General features: G+C 44.2%; 1 protein-coding gene and 1 long non-coding RNA gene across 3 annotated transcripts in view; both read right to left on the reverse strand.

Moving 5' to 3' along the window:
• The window catches only part of LOC144737537 (uncharacterized), a 66,616-nt gene extending 62,316 nt beyond the window's left edge, over positions 1 to 4,300 (reverse strand). The window contains exons 1-2 of the mRNA XM_078620268.1: positions 1,417 to 4,300; positions 906 to 990 (exon numbers count right to left, since the gene is read on the reverse strand). Coding sequence (XP_078476394.1) covers positions 2,984 to 4,300 — 1,317 coding nt within the window. The 3' untranslated portion in view covers positions 906 to 990; positions 1,417 to 2,983. The remainder of the gene's footprint in view (positions 1 to 905; positions 991 to 1,416) is intronic.
• Positions 4,301 to 15,489: 11,189 nt separating this feature from the next.
• On the reverse strand, positions 15,490 to 18,942 carry LOC144737546 (uncharacterized). Of its 2 annotated transcripts, none has more exons than XR_013589024.1 (4): positions 18,740 to 18,942; positions 18,351 to 18,439; positions 16,257 to 16,335; positions 15,490 to 15,613 (listed from the first exon to the last, which is right to left on the reverse strand). It is a non-coding gene; the product is annotated as an uncharacterized LOC144737546 (long non-coding RNA). The 2 variants fall into 2 exon arrangements; XR_013589023.1 differs by having other exon boundaries at positions 15,490 to 16,067.
• Positions 18,943 to 19,756: the final 814 nt, after the last annotated feature.

Raw genomic sequence — 19,756 nt, forward strand, 5'->3', positions numbered from 1 at the left:
ATAAAAATCGTCAATGAATGTGAGCAGAGGCAGAGACATAATAAGTATAGCCCGTAAAAACAAAGTTTTTCACTATAAATCTTTTATATGCGTGGCGGCTAGAGTCCTCTCGTCCTCTGGCTTGAGGTGGCTGCCACCTATGGGTCAGATGATTGCATTGCACCATTAAGCAATTGGTAATTAAACATATTTTTGTCCTAAAAAGTGTAAAATTTTTGAAAAAAATTTTCACGAACATTAATTGTCAGGCACGAGTCTGTGTGGAAAATGTCAGCTCGAATGGATCACGGGAAGTGGGTTTAAAAACGACCGAAAGATTTGCACGGTCCTAAGCAAGCAAGCAAACTTAATATAAAGGATTTAAAAAACAAAGAACAACCCAAAGCCCCAAGCCTCAATATGGTACGATACACCTTAATTACATAAAAAAGCAGAGACATTACTCTTAGTGTTTGATTACTGAGACCTGAGCTCAGCCGGGTAACTTAGTTACTGCTGGATACATACTATACTTCCGATGAAGTTTGTGAGTGAGTGGGGAGCGGTAGAGCAACGGTTAGCGTGCTGCGCTATGAACCCAGCGAGCCGATTTCTATTCCCACAAAGCCAAGCCACAACATGTGGCTGTCGTCTGATTAAGCTGGTTGGAATTAGTGTCAAAACGTTGTACTCAGATTGTAAATGTTGTGGCTTGGCTCTTCAACACACCGATATGCTGTACTAGTACACTACACTATACACTACCATACACTACACTATACTACACACTACACTACACACTAGTGCTGTACTTGTGACGCATTGGCCACGTTCTGTTAACGTGACAAACCCTTACTAATTGGCTGTCGGGTGGTGGCGGGGTTAACGGCACATTGATTTATTTACGCGAACAATCCCAAACAAACCTGTGTTATGGCTGTATATTTGGAGTTTGCGTGTCCCTCTCTCTCCGTGGTCGCGTGGATTCTCCTCCGGATCCTGCGGTTTTCCCTGCACATTTAGAGTCAACATCACCACGCGTTTAAGAGTATTTGACCGATAAAAATTCCACACGTTGATAAGCCCACTGTGTTGTGGGCAGGTGGCTTCTGAAAACGAGCGGTGTAGCTCAAGTGGGCTATGCCTGGTAAAATAAAATAAAAACGTAGAAATATTTCAAGTAAAACAAAGTTTCAAAGTAGTGAGCCAGGTGAAGACAAATTAAACTTAAGCAGATAATTAATGCAAATATAATCAGGCGAGGGCAGGAGGCAAGTCCCCGTATGGCTAGGCCCCGCGTTGTAATGTTTCAATCTGGACATCGATTCCGTACTCGCTGCTACTCAATTGATATCCCTACGAGGGAGTAGGAGCGAGGCTCTACCTGGGTTCACAACAACAACCACCACAACAACCACCACGATGTAAACTTTTCACCTCGGATCTCAGTGAGCGAGCGTGCGCGCAGCAGCAGCAAACTGGTAGCTCATGACGTCATGCGGCAGCATGAGGTGACATGACGTCATTTGCTGGGTTCACACAATCCCCTCCCCCAACGAGCAGCAGGGTAACTGAATATATTATGTTAATGAGAGGGGCCCATGTCAGGTGATGGTGCTTGGCTGCTGACCCCGTCCCAAATAAGCACTTTACTGGAACCGAAATCGGCAGACGTGACGTCACGCTCAAAATTCCGGTGGAGGGAGATTTGGGGGGTGTATACCTTGGTGACATAACGTCACTAGTGGGGGACACCTCCCCCTCGCGTCTCACGCAGAGTTAATGAGTGGTGACGTCAGAGAGCGAGATCAGGGTTAGAGTTTAAGTTTATTTAGATTCCATTTCTATGGCTCCCTCTCTTGAACAGAGACCCATTGGGTGCGTGAGCTCAACAAAAACAACGTGAACATTATTGTGTGCATGAACATTGTGTGTGTACACTGTTTGTTGGCGCAGTCGGGGGCACAGGTGGTGCATTGGCCAGTCATCTCAGTCAGTCGATGCATGATACCTGGATATGCCCCGTGCACATAGCCTAGCACAAGTGCCATGGTGACGACACCGCCACTTAGTGGCGAATGGCGGTTGTTGTTACTGTGTGTTTACACTGTGCGTGTACAGACTTTTGTATACTGTGGGTAAACTGTGTGTACGCTGTGTACATTGTGTGTGTAGATCTTGTGGGTACACTGCGTGTGTACACTGTGTGTGGGTGGTCCGAATCAATCGGGCGGCATTATCATTCCATCGGCTGCGCTATGCTGTGTGGAAGCTACCTGGTCTGTCGCTCCGCATGAAGCTTCGGTTCTTCTCTGCCAGTCATGCCCTCCCTTCTGTAGGCATGTGAAACGTGGACCGCTCTAAATGGAACATCTGCGCCAGTTAGAAATATTCAGGCTGTCATGCCTACACTCAGATTGAGGGAAGCCAAGTGGCAGCACATTCTCTATTTATTGCAGAGGTTCAAGGTTCAAATCCGACATGCACGTCTGGCTACTCCAGTAACATTAAACAAAATATGCACCATCTGCTTAACAGTGGATGTAAAACATACTATTGTCATTCAAAACACAGAGGTCATTGCATGTTGGTGTCATGGTCAATATTTGGGCAATTCCAAACATTATCCAGAAATTACATAATGGAGATTCCACATTGAGCATCACCCCCTACTGACAGACTCATGCCCACATGCAGGCTAGAGCAGGGTCACCTTATCACACAGAGTCATGCCACTTGGGGGTGCTCTTCGAGTGTCTGTGATGAGATATGAAACAACCGAGTTGCTGAAGCAATTAAGCAAGCACCATATCAATGCAAATATGAATATAACATTGGAATACTTGGGAGCTTATTGGCTCTTGCTCCTGATAATTCATCTACCAAAACCACAGGTCAACAAATACTCGCCGCTCTTACTCTGCAGGTTGAACCCAGGAATTGAGTGTTCAACTTCACGTTCTTTTCATTAAAGGCCTGTGACAAAGGTGAATCTATTGGAGCTTCATTGTCTCAAGCTTAAAACATCTACCGGGTCTCCATTTGACTTTGTATTGTCTAAGAAGTCCACCCACACCTCCACTTCCACAAACTGCTGGGAGTTGCCTCGCTCTGCCTCACAGTCAGAATTCTCCTCCTGCTTCACATTGCCTCCATCGATGTGAAGGTACGATTTTGGAGTTGAATCTTCATCTTCACATTTTACCTTCACTTCTTCGCTCTTCACCATCACTTCTTCACATTTCACCTTGATACCTTTAAAAGTGTCCAAGCTGGGATTCACTTCTGGTTTCATGAGGGATGGGCTCATTGCAGCACTTTGACTTTCACAAGCCGATTTCAGACTCCATTTCTTGGGGATCTTCTGATGCTTGTGTGTCCTCTGGTGATGTTTAAGTCTTGATGACTGTGCAAACGCCTTCTCACACAGAGTGCAACTGAAGGGTTTCTCTCCCATGTGTGTTCTCTGGTGGTTCCTTAGAACTGATGGATATAAAAATTCTTTGTCACACACAGTGCACCTGAAGGATTTCTCTCCCGTGTGAGTTCTCTGATGTAATACAAGAGCAGATGCCTGTGCAAACGCCTTCTCACACAGAGTGCAACTGAAGGGTTTCTCTCTCGTGTGTGTTCTCTGGTGCTTCCTTAGAACTGATGAATATGAAAATGCCTTGTCACACACAGTGCACCTGAAGGGTTTCTCTCCCGTGTGTGTTCTCTTGTGTATTTGTAGATGTGGTAATTGTGAAAACGCCTTCCTACATAGAGTGCAACTGAAGGGTTTCTCTCCCGTGTGTGTTCTCTGGTGATTTTGTAGATGTTGTGATTGTGCAAACACCTTCCCACACAGAGTGCAACTGAAGGGTTTCTCTCCCGTGTGTGTTCTCTGGTGATTTTGTAGATGTTGTGATTGTGCAAACGCCTTCCCACACAGAGTGCAACTAAAGGGTTTCTCTCCCGTGTGTGTTCTCTGGTGTGATACAAGACCGGATGACTGTGAAAACGCCTTCCAGCACACAGTGCACGTGAAGAGTTTCTCTCCTGTGTGTGTTCTCTGGTGTCTATAAAGACCTGATGACCGTGTAAATGCCTTGTCACACACAGGGCACTTGAAGGGTTTCTCTCCTGTGTGTGTTCTCCAGTGTTTTTTAAGAGTAGATGAAATTGAAAATGCCCTCCCACACACACTGCACTTGAAGGGTTTCTCTCCTGTGTGAGTTCTCTGGTGCTGTGTCAGATGTCCAACATGATCCGTGCTGTATGCACACTGGTTGCATTGTTGCCTCTTTCTACCGAGCTGCGCTGAGTGCCTTTGCTCCATCAAATCAATTTTGCAGAGGAAGTGTCAGAGGAAGTGTCAGCTGCAGACAGAAAAAAAGAATATCCAGACCATCTACGTCAGTATCAAGGCACAAAGGAATGCATATATACACAGTCACACATGACTTGCACGTCTATACTCATTCATATATTCATGATAGAGTGAAAAGGATTCCCAAATTCATCACACGGGCACACAATGAGAGGGCAAATGGTCAGCCTGGAAGCCCTAGTATCTTCAAAATGAATGTTAACCTAAAACTCCAAGCACACAATTTCGGTTGTCTGGCTACAAAAGGAATCTTTATAAAAGCAAAATTCAGCTAACACAGCAAAGGGTGTTGAAAATAATACTATTTGTATTATGCATAAATGCATGAATTAATGTTCAATCACAACTTAAAGGTGTGAAGCCAGGCTCAGATTTCCTTGAATGCTGGGATGAACAGATCTAACTTCAGCTGCATATGTTCAGTGTTAATTTCCTGTTTCCATTCTCGTAAAAAGTTCCAAAGGAAAACAAAATAAACTATTGTTTTGATTTAACCTCCGTGTTCAATCGAGTTAATATACTTTACTGCAAATACAAACTTGACACTGTAACACACACTGGCATGGTAAAAAATTGGTGGTGTGTTCAGAACCATGCCTGGCCACCTTCATATGCTCTGTAATAATGCTTCCCCAAAATAAGTTAAGTTTTCACGAATCAATCACGTTTATTGTCGGCGATAATCAAACTTTAGTTGTGATAACACTATGTAACACAATTTTTGTTCCTGGGTACTAAGTGTTATTTTTTTATTGCTTATGCCTAAAAGTCTAGAAAATGGCTTATTCCCCACAAACATTGCTTTTGTGACCAGAATTATACAAGAACTAAAAAAACTAATTAACCTGTTTTCTCATTGAAAAGAGGTAAATTTCTAAATATCACTGTCCTGATCACAAAAGCAAAGTTTGTGGGGAATAATAGCCATTTTTTGTACTTTAGAGGCAAAAGCAATTAGGAAATAACACAAACTACCCAGGAACAAATTTTTTTTTGTTACACAGTGGAATAACTGCGCCACCGCTCCCCACATAGATAAAATCTTATATACACATATATTTCACATGAATGCCATGTAAGTGTGGATCACTTGTCAGCAGGTCATGGGAATGATCCAGGTGTCAAGGGATGACTGACTGAGATGATTAACAGATGCACCAGCTGTGCTTCCTGCTGTCTTGCTACATTTCAGGCACCCAGCGTTCCACCCATTCATGTGAGCGTTGCTACTCCAACCTCATTGTTGTTGCAGAGCAAATACCTCCAACTGCCCTGCAGCATATGTCACGGGCCTTTTCTAGAGACCGATCTTGACAGCAGGTCTGATCAACTCCACATCCTCCAATCTCTTCTCTAACCAATGCCATGCCCGTTTAGCTCGTAACATCTGGGCTAACAGAAGATGCTTGAGCATTGTCTGTTTATGCGGAATTCATGACCCAACCAATGCAGCCTCGCCTGCCAAAGTCTCAGATTATATTCAGTACTGATATTTTAGGGCTCTGTTAGGATTTAATACAATCGTGTTTGGTTCAATAAAGGGGATCATCGCCAGGCCAGCCTTAATTAAAAGCCAGAACAGACAGGCCTTAAAATAAGTTCATATTTTGCATCCACAGAGAAAGGAGTAATATCTGTGGCCAAGAAGAATTACAGCTCTATTCGTTCATTTATTTCAAAATCCTCTTGTCTTGGTGAGGTTTGTGGTGGCAGCACATGCAGTAGGGCAGTCCAGACCTCCCTTTCCCTGGCGACAGACTCTAGCTCTTCCTGGAGAATTCCCAGGCGTTCCCAAAGCCAGCCAAGCGACATATTCCCACCAGAATGTCCTGGGCCAGGCCCCTGGGATGTCCCCCAGTGAGACATGCCTGGTAGAGTTCCAGGGACCGTCTATTGGGGGGACTCCTTACAGATATTATATATTGATATCACTCATGGAACGATGCCTGGTAGCTAGGTGACCCACGAAACCCATTTGGGCTCAACCTGGAATGGCTGCGTGGCACCGTCCTGTGCGCCCACCATCCACAGGACGAAGGGTGAGAGGCGGGTGCGATGCCAATATGACAGGGAGAGGGGATGGTCTCAGACAGACTAGACCTTGGCGATGGACACTCACAGCTTTGTATGGAGCAAAAGTCCAGGCAGCTTTCACACAGTGTTACACAGTATAATGAAAGAATGCTGCTAGACAAATTTAAAGTGAGACTTTGGCTGCCAAACCAGAGCTGGTCGTGAACACATTAACCAGGCATGGAAGCTCCTCCACCACTTGTAGAACTGCCTGATTACTCATGGAGAGTTGAGCAGGTACAGTGTTGTATGACATGAAATTCCCAGGCAGGTGATTTATTTTGGTGGAACATACGCAAGGCAACCTTTTATGATGGAATTATCCAGGCACAGAACAAGATTATCTAACCCCATCTCCTTGAGTAGCCATTTCCAGATCATCAGCAGATATAACATGGTTGACCAGGGAAGGATCCCTTAACTATAACCAGGCATCGATGCGCGTATCATTTTAACTGTAACGAATGCAATTCATTTATATGGCTATTGTGAGCTTCTCAAACTACATAATTAATGAAGATGCTATGTAATGTAATGCATGGGGCCAGAGTGAATTTCTGTCACAAGCCAAGTTGAACAGCAAATGGCTCCAACTCCTGGTCACGCAGCTTTAGACGGGCTTGCCCAAAATCATAAAAATCGTCAATGAATGTGAGCAGAGGCAGAGACATAAAAAACAAAGAACCCAAAGCCCCAAGCCTCGATATGGTACGATACACCTTAATAACATAAAAAAAGCAGAGACATTACTCTTAGTGTTTGATTACTGAGACCTGAGCTAAGCCGGGTAACTTAGTTATTGCTGGATAAATACTATACTTCCGATGAAGTTTGTGAGTGAGTGCGGAGCGGTAGTGCAACGGTTAGCGTGCTGCGCTATGAACCAGCGAGCCGATTTCTATTCCCACAGAGCCAAGCCACAACATGTGGCTGTCGTCTGATGAAGCTGGTTGGAATTAGTGTCAAAACGTTGTACTCAGATTTTAAATGTTGTGGCTTGGCTCTTCAACACACCGATGTGCTGTACTAGTACACTACACTATACACTACACTATACAATACACTACACGAAACACTACCATACACTACACTATACATTACTACACACTAGTGCTGCACTTGTGACGCATTGGCCACGTTCTGTTTACGTGACAAACCCCTTACTAATTGGCTGTCGGGTGGTGGCGGGGTTAACGGCACATTTATTTATTTACGCGATCAATCCCAAACAAACCTGTATTATGGCTGTATATTTGGAGTTTGCGTATCCCTCTCTCTCCGTGGTCGCGTGGATTCTCCTCCGGATCCTGCGGATTTTCCCTGCACATTTAGAGTCAACATCACCACGCGTTTAGAGTATTTGACCGATAAACATTTCCACAAGTTGATAAGCACACTGTGTTGTGGGCAGGTGGCTTCTGAAAACGAGCGGTGCAGCTCAAGTGGGCTATGCCTGGTAAAATAAAATCGTAGAAATATTTCAAGTAAAACAAAGTTTAAAAGTAGTGAGCCAGGTGAAGACAAATTAAACTTAAGCAGAGAATTAATGCAAATATAATCAGGCGAGGGCAGGAGGCAAGTCCCCGTATGGCTAGGCCCCGCGTTGTAATGTTTCAATCTGGACATCGATTCCGTACTCGCTGCTACTCAATTGATATCCCTACGAAGGAGTAGGAGCGAGGCTCTACCTGGGTTCACAACAACAACCACCACGATGTAAACTTCTCACCTTGGATCTCAGTGAGCGAGCGTGAGCGCAGCAGCAGCAACCTTGTAGGTCGTGACGTCATGCGGCAGCAGGTAACATGACGTCACTGACGGGGTTCACACAATCCCCTCCCCCAACGAGCAGCAGGGTAACTTATGTTAATGAGAGGGGCCCATGTCAGGTGATGGTGCTTGGCTGCTGACCCCGTCCCAAATAAGCACTTTCCTGGAACGGAAATCGGCAGACGTGACGTCACGCTCAAACTCCGGGTGTAGGTGGATTGGGGGGGTATATACCTCGGTGACATGACGTCACTAGTGGGGGACACCTCCCCCTCGCGTCTCACGCAGAGTTAATGAGTGGTGACGTCAGAGAGCGAGATCAGGGTTAGAGTTCAAGTTTATTTACATTCCATTTCTATGGCTTCGTCTCTTGAACAGAGACCCATTGGGTGCGTGAGCTCAACAAAAACAACGTGAACATTATTGTGCGTGAACATTGTGTGTGTACACTGTTGGCGCAGTCGGGGGCACAGGTGGTGCATTGACCAGTCATCTCAGTCAGTCGACGCATGACACCTGGATCTGCCCCGTGCACATAGCCTGGCACAAGCGCCGTGGTGACGTCACCGCCACTTAGTGGCGAATGGCGGTTGTTGTTACTGTGTGTATACACTGTGCGTGTACAGACTGTTTGTATACTGTGGGTAAACTGTGTGTACGCTGTGTACATGGTGTGTGTAGATCTTGTGGGTACACTGCGTGTGTACACTGTGTGAGTGGTCCGAATCAGTCAGGCGGCATTATAATTTCATCGGCTGCGCTATGCTGTGTGGAAGCTACCTGGTCTGTCGCTCATCATGAAGCTTCGGTTCTTCTCGGCCAGTCATGCCCTCCCTTCTGTAGGCATGTGAAACGTGGACCGCTCTAAATGGAAGATCTGCGCCAGTTAGAAACATTCAGGCTGTCATGCCTACACTCAGATTGAGGGAAGCCAAGTGGTAGCACATTCTCTATTTATTGCAGAGGTTCAAGGTTCAAATCCGACATGCACGTCTGGCTACTCCAGTAACATTAAACAAAATATGCACCATCTGCTTAACAGTGGATGTAAAACATACTATTGTCATTCAAAACACAGAGGTCATTGCATGTTGGTGTCATGGTCAATATTTGGGCAATTCCAAACATTATCCAGAAATTACATAATGGAGATTCCACATTGAGCATCACCCCCTACTGACAGACTCATGCCCACATGCAGGATAGAGCAGGGTCACCTTATGACACAGAGGCAGCTGCCACTTGGGGGTGCTCTTCGAGTGTCTGTGATGAGATATGAAACAACCGAGTTGCTGAAGCAATTAAGCAAGCACCATATCAATGCAAATATGAATATAACAGTGGAATACTTGGGAGCTTATTGGCTCTTGCTCCTGATTATTCATCTACCCAACCCACAGGTCCACAAATACTCGCCTCTCTTACTCTGCAGGTTGAACCCAGGAATTGAGTGTTCGACTTCACGTTCTTTTCATTAAAGGCCTGTAACAAAGGTGCATCTATTGGAGCTTCATTGTCTCAAGCTTACAGATCTACCGGGTCTCTATTTGACTTTGTATTGTCTAAGAAGTCCACCCACACCTCCACTTCCACAAACTGCTGGGAGTTGCCTCCCTCTGCCTCACAGTCAGAAATCTCCTCCTGCTTCACGTTGCCTCCATCGATGTGAAGGTCCGATTTTGGAGTTGAATCTTCACAGTTGACCATCACTTCTTCGCTCTTCATCACTTCTTCACATTTCACCTTGATACCTTTAAAAGTGTCCAAGCTGGGATTTACTTCTGGTTTCATGAGGGATGGGCTCATTGCAGCACTTTGACTTTCACAAGCCGATTTCAGACTCCACTCCTTGGGGATCTTCTGATGATTGTATGTCCTCCGGTGTCTTTTAAGATTTGATGAACGTGCAAACGCCTTCCCGCACAGAGTGCACCTGAAGGGTTTCTCTCCTGTGTGTGTTCTCTGGTGGCAATTAAGACCTGATGGACATGCAAATGCCTTCTCACACAAAGTGCATTGGAAAGGTTTCTCTTCCGTGTGTGTTCTCTGGTGTTGTTTAAAATTTGATAAGTCTGCAAAAGCCTTCCCGCACAAAGTGCACCTGAAGGGTTTCTCTCCCGTGTGTGTTCTCTGGTGTGATACAAGATTAGATGACTGTGAAAACGCCTTCCCACACACACTGCACTTGAAGGGTTTCTCTCCTGTGTGTATTCTCTGATGTTTTTGAAGACATGATGACCATGCAAATGCCTTGTCACAAAGAGTGCACCTGAAGAGTTTCTCTCCTGTGTGAGTTCTCTGGTGCTGTGTCAAATGGCCAGGACGATCCGTGCTGTATGCACACTGGTCGCATTGGTGCCTTTTTGTACCAAGCTGTGCTGAGCGCCTTTGCTCCATCAGACCAAATCTGCAGAGGAAGCGTCAGCTGCAGACAGAAAAAAGAGAATATCCACACCATCTACGTAAGTATCGAGGCACAGAGGAATACATATATACACAGTTACACATGACTTACACGTCTATACTTATTCATATGTTCATGATATAGTGAAAAATATTCCCAAATTCATTACACGGGCTGTTATGACAAACACTGAGTGGGCAAATGGTCATAAATATGCCTGGAAGACCTAGTATCTTCAAAATGAATGTTAACCCAAAACTCCAAGCACACAATTTCGGTTGTCTGGCTAGAAAATAAATATTTATAAAAGCTAAATTTGGCTAACAAAGCAAAGGGTGTTGAAAATAATACGGTTTGTATTATGCAGAAATGCATAAATTAATGTTCAATAGCAACTTAGAGGTGTGAAGCCAGCCTCAAATTTCAGCTGCATATGTGCCGTGTTAATTTCCTGTTTGCATTCTTATAAAAAGTTGCAGAGGAAAACTAAAATAAACTATTATTTTGATTTAACCTCCGTGTTCAAAAGAGTTAATATATTTCGATTTAAAGCTTTCGTGACTGCAGGGATTCATCTTCTTGGTTCTTTCGGTAAAGTCACGTAGAATGGAAATAATAAAATAATAAAAATAAAACAGAATAAAATAATTATCACAAATGTTTTGGCCACAACGCAAGCAGCCGTCATCAGGTGAAGAACAGGTCTGTCGATAAGACAGTCTGAATGACACGTCCTAGGCTTGGAGCGTCTATTTAAGCTGGGAGGGAGGAGGAAGAGCGCCTTGACATAATAATTTGCATATCAAGAGGAACTTTTAGCATATTTATGGGAAATGCAGATATGTGACTAGTACTACTTGTGAAATGCGTAGGTTTGGCGGGGGATTTAAAGTCATGTTTTGCCCGTGCATTATGCAGGACCAGCAGCATCAAAGGGAGGGGATAGGGGGAAGCATTAATAAAGGGAAGGAATGTTAACACTATGTAGCTGCAGCAACCAAACCACCACGTAAACAACCAAAATATAAACTACATAGTATCATCAGTATACTAAAAATACTCTCCAATAAGCTGGTGAATATGCAGCAGTGTGGTGTGCAGTAGGGTGGGTAGAATAATACAGTGTAATATTACAATGTATAAGGGTGGTGTATAGTAATTTAATGTTGGGTTTGTCTGTGGCAGTATGTAGTACGGGGTAGACCCGTGTGATGTGGGAGAATAAAGTTTGGCTTGAGGCGTGTTATATTTTTTGCGACATAGAATGGTGGTGTATTACTTACCGTTGGTAGCTCAGCTTATTGGAGAGTATTTTTAGTATACTAATACTATGTAGTTTATACTTTGGTTGTTTAATTGGTGGTTTGGTTGCTGCAGCTACATACTGTTAACATTCCTTCCCTTTATTAATGCTCCCCCCTATCCCCTCCCTTTGATGCTGCTGGTCCTGCATAATGCACGGGCAAAACATGACTTTAACCCCCTGCCAAACCTCCTACGCATTTCACAAGTAGTACTAGTCGCATATCTGCATTTCCCATAAATATGCAAAAAATTCCTCTTGATATGCGAATTATTTTGTCAAGGCGGTCTTCTTCCTCCCTCCCAGCTTAAATAGACGCTCCAAACCTAGGACGTGTCATTCAGACTGTCTTATCGACAGACCTGTTCTTCACCTGAGGACGGCTGCTTGCGTTGTGGCCGAAACGTCGTGAGAATTATTTTATTATGTTTTATTTTTATAATTTTATTATTTCCATTCTACGTGACTTTACCGAAAGAACCAAGAAGAAGAGTTAATATACTTTACTGCAAATACAAACTTTACACTGTCACACACTGGCATGGTAAAAAGATGGTGGTGTGTCCAGAACCATGCCTGGCCACCTTCATCTGCTCATTATTAATGCTTCTCTCACTTCACCAATTAATTGAGGATAAATCAACATAGCCGAGACCCACAAGAAGTTGCGTTTTAACTTATCAATCACGTTTGTTGTCTGAGATAATCAAACTCTAATTATTGATTTCATAATACAATCATAATACTATGTAACACAATTTTTGTTCCTGCGTACAAAGTGTTATTTTTTTATTGCTTATGCCTAAAAAGTATAGAAAATCGCTATTATCCCCCACAAACTTTGCTTTTGTGACCAGGACTTTACATGAACGAAAAGACACAAATTCGCCCGTTTTATCATTGAAAATAGGTACATTTCAAAATATCACTGTCCTAGTCACAAAAGCAAAGTTTGTGGGGAATAGCATTTTCTGTACTTTTGAGGCATAGGCAATTAGGAAATAACACTACCCAGGAACAACATTTTTTTTTGTTACACAGTGTAATAACTACGCCACCGCTCCCCACATAAATGAACTCTTATAGATGTAGTGACATCGCGGGATGTCACTGTGTAGTGCCGGCCCTAGAGAAACACGGCGTGCGGTGTAACGACATCGCGGATACCACGATGGTGGGTGTAGTACTGGCCCTAGACTGGCTCGGTGAGCGCTGACTGATAGCGCAGGATGGCACCACGCTTGGCATGCAGTGCCGGCCCTACAGGATAGGGTGTGGGAGTGCCGGCCGTAGGAATGAGGTTACAAAAGGCCATGGCACTCTGGTTGACCCGAAAGGGCACAAAGGGGCCCAAAGTGGCGGTTTGGGGTGGTCACGTGGTCGGGGTCCAGATCCTGCTCGATACTGGAAGGTGGTCGTGGCCAAAGGCGGAGCCAGCCACACCGCAGAGAATATAAGCCGGGTCCCCCAGAGGAACCGGCGTTGTTGTTCAATCTGAAGAAACCTTCGTCTAAGTTTCACCAAGTCTACAACACGTGGAACTGGACCCGAGCCGTGGTCCCGGTCCGTAGTAGCTCGTTACATTGTAATTAGTGCAGTTAGCCTGGTGGTCACCACCACAGGTTGTTATTCTGTTAAGGGGCAGTTACCCCGTGTGTTGGTGTTAAGTAAATGTGTTGCCTCCAAGTGTACATCTGCGACTCAGTTGAACTCACGACACATACATTTCACATGAATGCCATGTAAGTGTGGATCACTTGTCAGCAGGTCATGGGAATGATCCAGGTGTCAAGGGATGAATGACTGAGATGATTGACAGATGCAGCAGCTGTGCTTCCCACTGTCTTGCTGCATTTTAGACACCCAGCATTCCACCCATTCAAGTGAGCATTGCTCCTCCGAACTCACTGTTGTTGCAGAGCAAATATCTCCAACTGCCCCGCAGCATATATCACGGGCCTCCTCCACAGAGGCCGATCATGACACTCCTGGTACCAGTCATCAGCAGGTCTGATCACCTCCACATCCTCCAATCTCTTCTCAAGCCAATACCATGCTTGTTTATCTCGTAACACCTGGACTAACAGAAGATGCTTGAGCATGCTGTCTGTTTATGCGGGATTAATGACCCAACCAATGCAGCTTGGCCTGCCAAAGAGACTCGCTGATTATATTCTGTACTGATATTTTAGGGATCTGTAAGGTTCTAATACAATCTTGTTTGGTTCAATAGAGGGGATCATAGGCTGGCCAGTCTTAATTATAAGCCAGAACAGACAGTCCTTTAAATAAGTTAATATTTTTCATCCACAGATAAAGGAGTAATATCTGTGGCCAAGAAGACTCACAGCTTTGTTCGTTTGTTTATTTCTAAATCCTCTTTGTCTTGGTGAGGGTTGTGGCGGCAGCACATTGAGTAGGGCAGTCCAGACCTCCCTTTCCCTGGCGACAGACTCTGGATCTTCCTGGGGAATTCCCAGGCATTCCCAAGCCAGCCAAGAAACATATTCTCACCAGCATGTCCTGGCCCGGGCCCCGGGGACTTCCCTCAGTGGGACGTGCCCGATAGAGTTCCAAGGGCAGTCTATTGGGGGGCCTCGTTACAGATATTATTTATTGATATCACTCATGGAACGATGCCTGGTGGCTAGGTGACCCACAAAACCCATTTGGGCTCAACCCGGAATGGCTGCGTGGCACCGTCCTGTGCGCCCACCACAGGACGAAGGGTGAGAGGCGGGTGCGATGCCAATATGACAGGGAGAGGGGATGGTCTCAGACAGACTAGACCTTGGCGATGGACACTCACAGCTTTGTATGGAGCAAAAGTCCAGGCAGCTTCCACGCAGTGTTACACAGTCTAATGAAAGAATGCTGCTCGACAAATTTTAAGTGAGACTTTGGCTGCCAAACCAGAGCTGGTCGTGAACACATTAACCAGGTATGGGAACTCCTCCACCACTTTTAGAACTGCCTGATTACTCATGGAGAGTTGAGCAGGTACAGTGTTGTATGAAATCAAATTCCCAGGCAGGTGATTTATTTTTGTGGAACATACGAAAGGCCCCATTTCATGATGGAATTATCCAGCCACAGAACAAGATTCTCTAACCCACGTAGGTAAAAACATTCAAAAGTAAAATAAAATAAAAATAAAAATCACGACGTTTCGGAGGCAACACAAGCTTCCGTCTTCAGGTGGTACCGTCACAGCCACGACAGCTGTATCAAGTAAATGAGAGATTGCGGGAGTTACCACTGCGTTTATATAATGGTTGGAGAAGGTGGTGGGGCAAGGGCCGCATACTTATTATTAATATGGTAAGGTGAGGCTTGAGACTAAGAATAGACTGCATAACAAAGGCTGAGCCTTTGTTATGGAGAGGTGCGGTTTGTGACTCAACCTGTAACAAGAAGACCACCACTAAAACAGTAATGGTTGTCTGTCAAATAAGATTGGCAAATAAGTGTAGTTAAATCTTTTTTGCATGGTTAATCACATCTTTCCAATGATTACTCGGTTTGTAACCGTCATCACGGTTGAAATTATGTCTGTGTTTGTATATTTGTATGGCTTCGTGTACAAACCTTTGATGGTAGCCAGGAGGTTTGCAGAGAACCTTGGTCTTGGAAAATACAATTTCATGAGAGCCCACCGAGTTGTAGCAATGATCGGCAACGGCCGAAGAATCAGTTCTGCCGTGTTTCAGATCTGACTTGTGCTCGCGGACACGATCAGAAACATGACGTTTAGTTTCTCCAATGTAGCAATCACCACAAATGCAACTCAATTTGTAGACTCCAGGATACTGTAAGTCAGGAATGACATCCTTCACAGATGGAATCAAATCACGGATTTTATGCACTGTACTGAATCGGATTGGATATTATGTTTGTTTAGAATTTTGGAGATCTTTTTGGTCACGCCTGCTATGTATGGCAACGTGATAGTTTTGGTCGGAGTTTCATGTGGCTGTTTCTGTATGGTGGGAGAGACAGCTTGGCGGATAGTGCGGTCAGAGTATCCGTTCATCCTGAGGGCCCGATGTTGGTGTTGGTCAGCAATGCCATGGGCTCTGTGGTATAGCGTTTTGATGAGAGAATTCTTTTGAGATGGGTGGTGGTGGGAATCCGGTTTCAAGTAGGAATCTGTGCGGGTGGCTTTCCTGTAGACAGAATGTCCCAAGGATCCGTCAGGCCTCCTCTCAAACAGAATATCCAAGAATGGTAGTTTACCGTCTTTCTCCACTTCCATGGTGAATCTGATGGATGGGTGTCTAGAATTGATGTGGTCCAAGAAGTGGTTCAATGCTGGGAGGCCATGTGGCCAGATGACGAAAGTGTCGTCCACATACCTCTTCCACAAGGAAGGACGCAGGGTGGATGTCTGGATGGCGTCTGATTCAAACTTTTCCATGAACAAGTTGGCTATAACTGGTGACAAGGGGGTAAAATAAGTGTTGGTGAGGCAATGCCTAACCAGCGCAGGTACATCAGAATTCAATCCATGTTGGACTAAGTCCTCAATTATTGTTAGGGTGTCCGGTACTGGGACTTTGGTGAACAAAGATACTACATCAAAGCTGACGAGGATGTCATCAGGTTTGTACACGAAGCCATACAAATATACAAACACAGACATAATTTCAACCGTGATGACGGTTACAAACTGAGTAATCATTGGAAAGATGTGATTAACCATGCAAAAAAGATTTAACTACACTTATTTGCCAATCTTATTTGACAGACAACCATTACTGTTTTACCATGTTTAGTGGTGGTCTTCTTGTTACAGGTTGAGTCACAAACCGCACCTCTCCATAACAAAGGCTCAGCCTTTGTTATGCAGTCTATTCTTAGTCTCAAGCCTCACATTACCATATTAATAATAAGTATGCGGCCCTTGCCCCACCACCTTCTCCAACCATTATATAAACGCAGTGGTAACTCCCGCAATCTCTCATTTACTTGATACAGCTGTCGTGGCTGTGACGGTACCACCTGAAGACGGAAGCTTGTGTTGCCTCCGAAACGTCGTGATTTTTATTTTTATTTTACTTTTTAATGTTTTTACCTACGTGACTTTACCGAAAAAACCTAAGAATATGAATCATTGCAGTCACGAAAGCTTCAAATCTAGAATTCTCTAACCCCATGTCATTGAGTAGCCATTACCAGACCATCAGCAGATATAACATGGTTGACCAGGGAACGATCCCTTAACTATAACCAGGCATCGATGCGCGTATAATTTTAACCGTAACAAATGCAATTTATTTATATGGCCATTGAGAGCTTCTCAAACGACAATTATTGAAGATGCTCTGTAATGTAATGCATGGGGCCAAAGTGAATTTCTGTCACAAGTCAAGTTGAACAGGAAATGACTCCGACTCCTGGTCACGCAGCTTGAGACGGGCTTTCCCAAAATCATAAAAATCATCAAAGAATGTGAGCAGAGGCAGAGACATAAAAAACAAAGAACCCAAAGCCCCAAGCCTCTATATGGTACTATATGCCTTAATTACATCAATAAAGCAGATATCTAGTTTCTGCTGAAAATCGGCACTCCTCAGCCCCTTGAATATAGAGGTTACGATCTGGGAAAGTGCCTCGCAAAGCCAAAAGTGCGATATTCAATACTTAAGCCTTACCTATATACTGGCATGAGGTAAAATAAAAATAAAAAAATTAAACAATTGAAATGAACATTGAGAAACCATACACAAAAAAACTTGCAAAACAAAATATGGGAAAATCTATATGAAGCAAACTTTGTGCATGTGAACGTTTTTTTGGGAACCAAATTGTACAAACACCACCAGATGGCAAAACATCCAACATTGTCTATCCTGAAGCTCTCCAAGGGCAACATATTTAAAAGCTGTCCTCATTATGCAACAAACAAGCCCTGCTATTGTATAACACAACCACAAAACCGTGACAATATACGCAGATTTACAGACTTCATTGGCAGAATTAAATAATTATAATAAAGCCAGCATGGCAAGACATTACTCTTAATGTTTGATTACTGAGACCTGAGCTAAGCCGGGAAACTTAGTTATTACTGGATACTATACTTCCGATAAAGTTTGTGTGTGAGTGGGGAGCGGTAGTGCAGCGTGCTGCGCTATTAACCCAGTGAGCCGATTTATATTCCCAGAGCCAAGCCACAACATTTGGCTGTCTGATGAAGCTGGTTGTAATTACTGTCAAAACGTTGTACTCAGATGGTAAATGTTGTGGCTTGGCTCTTCAACACACCGATATGCTGCACTATTATACACTACTATACAATACACTATACACTACACTACACACTAGTGCTGTACTAGTGACGCATTGGCCACGTTCTGTTTACGTGACAAACCCTTACTAATTGGCTGTCGGATGGTGGCGGGGTTAACGGCACATTTATTCATTTAGGCGATGTAGCCCAAACAAACCTGTATTATGGCTGTATATTTGGAGTTTGCGTATCTCTCTCTCTCTCTCCGTGGTCACGTGGACTTTCCTCCGGATCCTGCGGTTTTCCCTGCACATTTAGAGTCAACATTACCACGCGTTAAGAGTATTTGACCGATAAACATTTCCACACGTTGAAAAGCCCCCCATGTGTTGTGGGCAGGTCGCTTCTGAAAACGAGCGGTGTAGCTCAAGTGGACTATGCCTGGTAAAATAAAACGTAGAAATATTTAAAGTAAAAACAAAGTTTCAAAGTAGTGAGCCAGGTGAAGACAAATTAAACTTAAGCAGAGAATAAAAGCAAATGCAATCAGGCGAGGGCAGGAAGCAAAGCCCCGCATGGCTAGGCCCCGCGTTGTAATGTTCCAACCTGGACATCGATTCCATACTCGCTGCTACTCAATTGATATCACTACGAGAAGGAGCCAGGCTCTACCTGGGTTCACAACAAAAACAACCACAACAACCACCACAACAACCTCCACGATGTAAACTTCTCACAACGGATCTCCGAGCGCGGAGCGTGCGCAGAGCATAAGCTTCCTGGTATGTCGTGACGTCATGCGGCAGCAGGAGGTGACATGACGTCACTTGCGGGGTTCACACAATCCCCTCCCCGAGCGAGCAGCAGTGTAACTGAATAAATTATATTTCGATTTAAAGCTTTCGTGACTGCAGGGATTCATATTATTGGTTCTTTCGGTAAAATCAAGTAAAAGGGAAATAATAAAATGATAAATATTTAATTCTCTACGTTTCGGCCACAACACAAGCAGCCGTCCTCAGGTGAAGAAGAGAGCTGTCGGAAAAACAGCGTCTCAATGAACGCTGCTAAGCTTGGCAGCGTCTTTTCAGCTGGGTTGGAGGAGCAGAGTGCATTGACAAAGGAGTTTACATATCAACAGAGTAATTTAGCATATTGACGCTAAAGAACTGCAACTACCCGACTACCATACAATAAACCGACGTGAAAACAACTAAATATAAACTACATCAATATAATCAATGTACTCAATATACTCTCCAATAAGCTGAGCTATGAACATTAAGTAACTTGGTATCCACTACACTATATAATGACTACCAAAACTGCTTTGTCAAGGCGCTCTGCTCCTCTCACCCAGCTGGAAAGAGGCTGCCAAGCTTCGCAGCGTTCATTGAGACGCTATTATTTCCGACAGGTCTCTTCTTCACCTGAGGACGGCTGCTTGTGTTGTGGCCGAAACGTCGAGAATGTTACTTGTATTATTTTATTATTTCCCTCCTACGTGACTTCACCGAAAGAACCAATAATATGAATAAATTATGATAATGTGCCGGGCTCATTAACACTTAGTGACGAATGGCGGTTGTTGTTTTTGTTACAGTGTGTGTACAGGATGTTTGT

Source organism: Lampetra planeri, chromosome 71 (genome assembly GCF_965212315.1).
Source record: "Lampetra planeri chromosome 71, kcLamPlan1.2.h2, whole genome shotgun sequence".
Lineage (NCBI taxonomy): Eukaryota > Metazoa > Chordata > Hyperoartia > Petromyzontiformes > Petromyzontidae > Lampetra > Lampetra planeri.